The sequence below is a fragment of the Anopheles darlingi genome, chromosome 3 (assembly GCF_943734745.1).
Source record: "Anopheles darlingi chromosome 3, idAnoDarlMG_H_01, whole genome shotgun sequence".
In the NCBI taxonomy this organism is placed as follows: domain Eukaryota; kingdom Metazoa; phylum Arthropoda; class Insecta; order Diptera; family Culicidae; genus Anopheles; species Anopheles darlingi.
The window spans coordinates 5,423,726-5,432,500 of record NC_064875.1 but is presented as its reverse complement, the minus strand read 5'-3'; the positions used below and the strand labels follow the sequence as shown (position 1 = coordinate 5,432,500).

Genomic DNA, 8,775 nt, shown 5'->3' with positions numbered 1-8,775 from the left:
GAGGGGGTGTAGGCCAGCAATTGGGTTTATGGATCCTCAAGAAACGCCAGAGGTGGTCCACGAAGGCAGAGCCCCGCGGTTATCTTGTTTAGATTAGGTTTCGTCTCTCTCTTTGGCGCGCTCTGAGCTGGTGCTGCTCGGTTGGAACTGCAACACTCTGATGCAACGGGGACCCACTACCTGCTGGCTGGAGCTGTGTTTGTATGTGGTTGGTCTGATCGGGTTGCATGAACCAGCGCGTGAGCCCCGAAACGGAATGGTGAAATGGATGAAGTTTATGAAGGCGAACAATCTCCAGCTTCCCATGCAAAAACAATGGACTGATTTCGTGTGTTTTTTTTTGGGGTGGCCGGGATTTGCGGCCACCGAAAGTTCAGCTTCAAATGCTAATGAGTTCGGCGGTTGAGGTTGATTCGCTAAGAATCGGGCGCCATCATCATGGCGCGGTTGACCTTATTTTCCGTGTTGTCTTTTGGGGAAGGCTAATTGGATGGATTTCCATTACTGCAGAGCTGGAGAGCTGGCACTTACAAAGACAATTAAAATGAGCGTTAGTTGGAGAAGGTTGGAGAAGCATTAAAAGGTTTTTGCGTGCACACACACACACGCACGCACCAGGGTTCGAGGGGAGGGTTGCTTAATCAAACCAGCTTAACCATTTGGCAAAAATTGACAACTAATTAGTCCGCCTGAACGTCACGTTATGTCACGATTTGCCGGGCCGAACCGAAAGGAAATCTAAATATTCATCGAACGAGGGAATCGACATGTTTATTGTTGGATTTATTGTCAATCGTCCAGATGGCGGCCCCCGCTGTATGGGAGGTTTATTGTGGGTGCAAATTGTAAAACTGTAGCTCGATTTGCGTTTACTTCCTTCTTCTGTACTTATGGACGCGAAGAATCGCTTTAAAACGATTCGGATCCGAACGGAGGAAGGCGGCCACAAACCACATCAAACCATGTCTACGGTGAGCGGCGTCGGTGTGTCTTGCCTTGATGGAAACGATTATAAAACCGCAAATTATGAACACCCAGCCCGGCCCAGCCCAGTACGGTGTGGCGTACGGATGCTGTGGATGCGGGGAGCTAGCGAGCGTCAAGGCCAACGGTGGAAGTGGTTTCACGGTTCAGCTGCAATCGGGCACCGCTGTTGCGCAAGGCCCCCGATCACTGTCTGTCCGTCCGTCGATGGATAGGCAAATTGAACATTTTGGTTTTTCATTTAATTTCATCTAATCTACAAGTTTTATGTTTCTCAGGTGATTCTATGATCATTAGGCTGCCCACAGCTCTGATTGACAGCTGAGACAAAAGAGAAAACATAATACGCCCCCCGGGATGGATGAATGGATAGAGGGACAGCGGATGAAGCACGGCCCTGGCCGTGTCTCGTGCCGTTTGATTTATCGATAGACGAGCACCACGAGCCCACTTCACGCCGTGCAACACCCGTAGGTGACAGCGTGAGCGTGTAATAAGAGGTTGGTTGGTGGGACGCTGTAAATGGAAAACGGAAAAATCACTTTTCCTTTTTGTTTTGTTTGGTACAGGCCCACCGGGTCTGTAGCCAGCACCGCAGACCACTCCACTACGGCTGTCCATGCTGGATGAGCGATGGGAGACGTCAGTCGGTCGACGAGTTGTTGGTGGGCTCGTGTTTCACGTTTCATTTGTCAAACGACCTCGCTTCTTCGCTCGTGGACCGGCCTGTATCTATATTGTGACCAGTCGTCGTATTCTATGGGATGGGTTTGCCTCTGCTTTGTCTCGCAGGCGAGCGGAAGTGAGTTTGCCGTTTGGCCAGCGTTCTTCCGGCTCTCGTGGCGGAACCGCGACTGAATGGCTAATGATTATAGTTCCTGGTTGGATGTGGGTGCTGCCGCTGTTGCTGATGCTATTGTTTGGGAGCGACAAAACGCAACAGACGCGCTACGGTCAGCACTTTATCTTCTACTCAGTTTTGTCAGTTTACTATTGAGTACTTCAACGGTATCCCTAGTGTAATAACATGATTTAACTAATTAATAATTACAAAACGGTTTGATATCATTCGGGCACACTCACAAGATAGTCATCCTGCCTCTGCAGCCTGCCTCTTCACCAGTTTTACTCGTAGACATGGCTACCTAATCCTAATCGGTGTTCCGCATTGCTCAGCGCGTTATTTATGTTGTGGCTGCTCAATAATCCTAATCTCGTACCACTGCACACGTTGGCCCCCGTCTGTAAGAGCCTGTTTTCAGCAGCAGTAGCAGCAGCAACAGCAGCAGGAATCGTAAAATCGAGTTTCCGTATCAAGGAAGCATACGGCTGTGCCCAACTGGCCTAGTGGCTTTTCCTAGTGCAGTCTGTAGGCCAACCGTACCTCCGTATCTTTCCTGTGGGATCGGGACAGTACGGCCGGAGGAGCCACTACACCACTTCCACGACGGAGGCCTGTTGCTGAACGGAACAACAGTTTGTGGTGGAAGCGAGCTGGACTGGATTTTTTGAACCGATCGAACAGAGGAGGGGACAGGTTAGAAAGTAACGAGTGTGCATATTCACTATTCGCTGTGATTTAGCGCGATGAACCTGGGGGGGGGGGGGGGGGGTCCTACACTCTTGATCGCCATTTTTCCAGCTCTTCCTCTGGTAAATCCATTCACCGAAATCGGAATCGGTGAGAGGGAAAGCAAGAAGATCGGCATCGCATAACACGAAATGTCGTTAAATGGCAGTTTTCCCCGGGCGCGTATATAAGCTTCGCACAGAAGCTTCGCTCGTTCGTTATTGGTTTTGCGCGGTTTTGCCAAGGATATGTGCATGTGTGAGTGTGATGCGTCTTCGGTTAAACCTAGCGGCGAATGCCAGCGTAGTTTGCGATTGCATAATCTACGGGACCGGTGGTAAAGGGGAAAAGGCTACATACCGGATCATCTGGACCGGTAATAGCAGCACACGAAAGACATCAATGGCGAATCAAAGGCGAATAAGCGACGAAACCGACTTGAATTGGCATGGATTCTCTTCCAGAATCGAAACGGCTTACGGCATTACGGAAGCAGCGCGGTAGCTGAGAAAGAGAGCTCTCCTTTTGATTTCCATCTTGTGCTGCTGGCTTCTTTTGGGGGGGTGAGGTCAAGAAATGAATTGAAGAGATTCGAAGAAACAGTCACGATTCCTCCGATTCCGGATGGATGCTGACGGCACCGTTGGTTGATCGATTCTTATCTCAACTCATCGGCCGACGGCAGCGATGGAACGGTACACTCACCGTCGAACGGTATCTGGTCTCGCTTGATTAGCATCCAGCAATGTACTGTTTGCTTTGGGGTTGCAGCCAGGGTGCGAGGTGGCTCCCGTGGGTAGCACACAAAGGGCAAATAATGTAACCGAAAAACCGGTTCCCGTTGAAAACAAACTCGCGGCTTTTCTGGCACGTTGGTGTTTGTCGGCGCATTCTCTGTTGGCTTCAACAATGTTCAGTGACGGCGATGTTTGCTTACGGCGAATCCTTCTTTTTTTTGGAATGGAAAATGAATAATGTTTTTTTTTGTGGGCGGCCCACGGCATTTCGACTCTTACTCTCATTGAGCCGCGGTCGGGAGTGATTTATCATTTCTTGTGTATTCGTTTGCGCTGGGCGTGACATGCACGTTCCATTGCATAAACCGATTTCTAACTATTGTGACTATAAAGACTGCACAGCCGCGCTCGGCGGAAGGGACTCTCATAAGAAGCTACGCTACGTCACGTGGTACTGCGTCTGTTTTTTCTGCTGTCTGGCGGAAGATTGCTACCGGATGATATACCGGACGATCCGGCCGACGATCGCTAGGAGAGATGCCTCATAATGATCGTTTTTTTGTGGTTGCCGGCTGCTGCTGCTGCTGCTGCACACGGCATTGTCGATCGTCAGCCAATGTTCATTTTGGCCACCAACGGAAAGCGTTGTAGCCTTTGGATCCCAACGCATCACACCACCATACCTCCGACGTTACGACATCCTCATCCGGTCCGTTTGAATGTTTTGGAACATATTATCGACACCGCCGGCGTCTCGTCCTACCACTCTTCTCACCTTTTATAAGGAGAAAAATCGGAAGGAAACGAATGCACGGTGCGTGCTTTTGGGTGTGCAAAGCGCGACACAGCCACCGCACCATCCAAATGGCATTGTTGGAAGCTGGACGGGGATTGGGAAGCTGTGTGCTGCTCACCTAACCTCCGCCTGGCCAGCCTGGCGGTGTTGCCATTTTCCGTTTTTACTACTGTGTCGCTTGCTTGCCGCCTGTCGTTCCTTTTTACCCCACCGCATTATGTGGAAAAGCATTTTTCCCCCGCAAAGAGAATCGGAAGCGTAAATGTGTAAATGGGAAATCATAATTTGCGCCGTTTGGTAGGTGCGTTGCGGTAGTGTCGCGCTCACTGGTGTCACCACCGGTCCGCGGCCATTGACGTGATCGTGGCTAGTGGTCGTACCTTGCATGCAGATTGTTTTTTTTCTGGGTTTTTGTTTTATTATTTATTTCTCTTTCTCCAAGGCAATGACAATGAAAATAACCTTCCCGTAAACACGGCACGGCCGTGTGTCGCTGTCCTGTTACCGAATGAGGGTATGCTGCTGCACTGCACGCCTGAAGGCCGTTCGTAATTCGTGCATGAACACCCGGAGTGTCAGTCGCGTGAAACGTAAATTGTTCCATCAAATATCGTCACTGCAGTCGGCGGGGGCTTAGAGCGTGTGTGAGGTAATGTGTTTGAGTTGGCGCGGGTGCGGCGTGTGCGAACACGATCGAGTGACAATAGACGAGTGCGTGTTTGTGGCAAGGCCGTCCATCACTTGATTCACTGCCGCCGAACCGCTGCTGCTAGAGTGTTTGTTGCGCTTAGTTTGTATGCTTCCCTCATCTTCATTTGATGTTAAACCAGGTGGCCAAGGATTTCCCTAGATTATCGTGCTTTCAATGTCTCTGTGAAGGAACTTAGGGCATTGAAATCTCCATGAAAAAGTTGTCCTTGTGCCAATCATTCGAATTGCGTTGGAAAGCTTTTACAACAGTCGCAGGAGAGTGTCGATGTCTGACGGTCAAACCCGCATCACTCACTCTCGCGAACGTTTTAAAAAAATGGAAAGATGAATCGCGCTCTCCGGGGTGAAGGTTATGCGCTGTCGTGGTTTGAACATTTGCACTATTGCTGCATATATTACATGGCGAACACTCAGTGGCCTTTAACCGGATCCGACCTTCACGGTCGGATGGTGTTGCTTTGTGCTGAACTTCCCCAGTCGCTTCCATCTCACCTCGCTATCTATCGATGAGGCTTTCCATCGTTTGAAGAGAAATTAAAATTAATGCCGGCCAAAACCTGGGATTTGTAATCACTTCTCGTGCGTGCGTTTGCACCACACACGCACGATGAAATCGAAATGAAATGAAACTAAAAATGTTCGGCCTGGCGGCCACTAGTGGTGGTGCGCTGTCTAAAGTGAAATTGAAATTACATCTCGTTTGGCAAAAGTGGGTGCAATTCTCGACGCAAAGGATCTAAGGTATGTACGCACGCATTGCGTTTCATCTGTTGACGCGCTGAATGCTGTAAAGTCATTTTTTGCGGCCGTTGTTTCTATCTCATTAGCTGTTGCTCGTCTACATACATGTCTGAGATGTCGATACTCAACTTTCCCATTGATGCCGAATTATGGCCCCAGACCGTTTTGGTGGCCACTGCATTTTCCACTGCCTCCTTGTGCGCCTCTCTCTCTCTCTCTCTCGTCGTCTCGCTTGCAAGAAGTGGGCGTCGCAACAAAACAAGCAAACGACGAGATACTTGGCTTGCCATGTACATCTCCCTCACTGCGCGTCCATTGCGAACGTTTTCCACCGAGCGCGCCACTTCGGCCTTGCCACAGGCGGCCAGTTATGCAGTGTGAAAATTACCAAACCCACGGCACGCCGGAGGAGTCTGTTACTCTGTTGGCGGCTTGCGAAAGTAGATGAGCCGCACGGGCCGCACTCGAGCAGCAAATCGGTTTTGTGCAATTCGAGCAGAACGCGCAATTCGAGAGGTGGTTTTGCCCGGCCGGTAATCGATGCCCAACATGCAATCCGCTTGTGATAATGGTTGTGATCTGTATTGCCTGCCTGAATGGGAGAGATTCGATTTCGAAAGTGAAGCGCTAGTGAAGAGATGGAGTGGGGTGCATCCTTTTGCTTTCGGCATCACTAATTGTCGTTTACAAAAATCGCTTCTACCTCGTGGCAATTACTCTCGTTTGTCTCGTTTCAAATGAATGGCAACAGCTATCACCCAGAACGATACAAATCGTCCCACTTACAGGCGCTACAAATGGAGGTCCGGAAAAAAATGGATTCCATTTACACCCGACGGTGCCAGGAATCTGAATGGAATCTCTGGTGGTGTGTGGTGGTTGGTGTGAGGACAAGTGTGGTGTTAATTTATGTAAATACATTCATGGTCCTGCCTTCTTCCTACCCGTTCTCGTAAAAGAACCTTTTAAAACACCCCCGTTCCCGACGAACAACGCGCTCGAATGGTGGTGGTGTTTCAGGCGCGGCTTCACTCCCGAGGGAGGCGACATTTACCGTTTAAGCAGGTGGACATTTCGCCGTTCGCCGAGAACCAGCGGTGGTTTATGGTGGCTTCGTTTACTTAACCGTTCGCTGCGCTGCGCTTCGCGCTTTGCTAGTCGGTCTTTGAACCTTCCTTCTTTTATTTGTATTGAGCACAGGGTATCAACGGTTGGCGCGTCCAACCAGACGAACAGCTCGTTGGCCTGATGAATGATTAATTGTTGTCCGTCTTTGTGTGCCAGCATAAAGAATGGTTCGTTTAGAATGACTCATTTCGTAGCGGAGCGGCAAAACCGACCGGACCTTCGACAATAAAACAAATGACTTCAACGGGTGGCTAGAAAACGAACCTGACCGTTAGCGTTGATTAATAATTCCTTAAACTTTCTTTTCTTTCGAAAACTGTTCTACCTTTTATGGTAATAGTACCGACTCGTACCTACCGATTTATGAAAAATCATTAAACATTCAAAACAATCCGTGTCAGTGCGCTGCTGCGGTGGTATTGGCGCTTCGTCCTGTTGCACCCTTCGTTAACTGTTGTCTCGTAGCCTTCGAGTGTGTTTTGCTGCTGGATTCGACTGGCTTGTGGTGATAAAACACTAGTATCATGCACCTTGACCGATACTAAAAGCACTGTTTCAATTTGGTTGGTGGATATTAAACAATGGAACGTATCACCGGGGGTACACTTGCAGCTTTATCTCGTCGATGTCGAACGATGAAACACGCCACCTTCTCATGCACGAATGAAATGCGTTCTTTACACTGCACTGATCGATGGGGCTCGGTTCTTTACGTACCCGGCACCCAGACGCACGCTCACACACACGGGGTCACACTTTGCTTCAAGCCCCTTTCTGTGATCGACAGACCGATTCCTTTCCTGGCTTTGCTCTGCTGCTACCCACCACCGACAGGGAAGATCGGTGTCGCCGGAAGGAGTCACCACCACAGTGTGCCGCGTGTGTCTGTCTCGCCGTCTCGTCGCTGCCGAGGGTGTTGAAAACCTGTTTAAGGATACCTGTGCCACCGATCGTGGGCATGCACGCCGTTGTTTCTCTGGTTGTTCAATCAGAACACCGCATTCCTCTACGATGAGAGAGAAATGATTTCTCGCTTCAATTCCGTTGAAAGTGTTGAAGGAAACGTACGATCCTGTATCACACGCTACGATGATCTGATCCTATCCGCAATATCCGGAGGATTGTCGAACGAAACATCGAATCCGTACTGAACGCACCACACACGCCACAACGAGCGAAGCCACAACCACACACGATCGCGACGAAGTCCGGACTGAGAATGCGATACGAGCGATCGTGGCTACGCTGGTCGCTGATGATGCCGACGTCATAGCTGATCGTGCGCTGGTGGTTTGGGGGTTTGCTCTCGCGTTTGCCTGTCTAGCCCTGGGCGTACTGCTTGTGTAAAGCTTATTGTGAAAGACGGTGTAAAGTGGCACAGGCTGCAATCCGACCGGCAAGAGCCGAGTCGGTCGGTCGGTCCGTCGTGGGGAGAGAAAGAATCAATGGGCAACCGGTTGGAAGGAGAACGAACGAAAGTAAAGACGAGGCGAAACTAGGATTGAGATCGCGCGCTCGCTCACGGTGCAAAGCGCGCCAGGGTACCACCGCGTAAAATGAATAGCTGTGGAACGAAAGCGGCATAGGGTTGAGTCGGTCGGTCGAAGTATGTTCTACTCGTGGAAAGACCCAGCAAGGGGACGATTGAGGAAACCAGACAGGCTCCAGACATGTCCAGACGGTCCAGGTCATGGGACAAGAAATGCACAGCATGGAGACGAAAGTGTTTGGCGAAATGCAAATCAAAGGTAGGACGACATACCAGATGCGCATACCATAATCCCCATGGCAGCGCTGGCAAGCAGAACAGAGGTACAGGGGAGTTATGCAATAGATCAAAAACATATTTTTATCTTTCGTTTTCCTCTCACTCTAGAGTCTGTAGAGAGTGTGGAGTTGGCTGTGGTCTTGTTTGTTGCGCGGTTCCAGGCGTGGGTCACTGGCTTTAATGTGTCAGTTATGTTTTCGTACGCTAGGAACGCCGGTGAACTGTGGCGAGGCTTGACTTGGCGGGGCTCACGCGAATCAAGGGGTATTTTGTTTGAACACCGTTTGAGTTCTCCACAACACTTCAACGGCATTATCGAAGGTTAGATAACAACCTTTAT

General features: G+C 50.0%; 3 protein-coding genes across 6 annotated transcripts in view; 1 reads left to right on the top strand and 2 right to left on the bottom strand.

Moving 5' to 3' along the window:
* Window positions 1–4,494, bottom strand: part of LOC125956323 (luciferin sulfotransferase-like) — a 17,713-nt gene extending 13,219 nt beyond the window's left edge. Inside the window, exon 1 of the mRNA XM_049688068.1 lies at window positions 4,206–4,494. Within this exon, the coding sequence (XP_049544025.1) occupies window positions 4,206–4,474 (269 nt within the window). The 5' untranslated portion in view covers window positions 4,475–4,494. The remainder of the gene's footprint in view (window positions 1–4,205) is intronic.
* The window catches only part of LOC125956309 (uncharacterized), a 12,816-nt gene extending 4,942 nt beyond the window's left edge, over window positions 1–7,874 (bottom strand). For 2 of the 3 annotated variants that reach the window (XM_049688048.1, XM_049688046.1), the window contains exon 1: window positions 7,025–7,828. The gene's annotated coding sequence lies outside the window, so the exon portion shown is untranslated. Of the gene's footprint in view, window positions 1–7,024 lie in introns of all 3 variants that reach the window. The other variant, XM_049688047.1, reaches the window with a different exon arrangement.
* LOC125956271 (centrosomal protein of 135 kDa) overlaps window positions 1–8,775 on the top strand; it is a 29,627-nt gene that overhangs the window by 17,912 nt on the left and 2,940 nt on the right. The gene's annotated exons all lie outside the window — the stretch shown is intronic.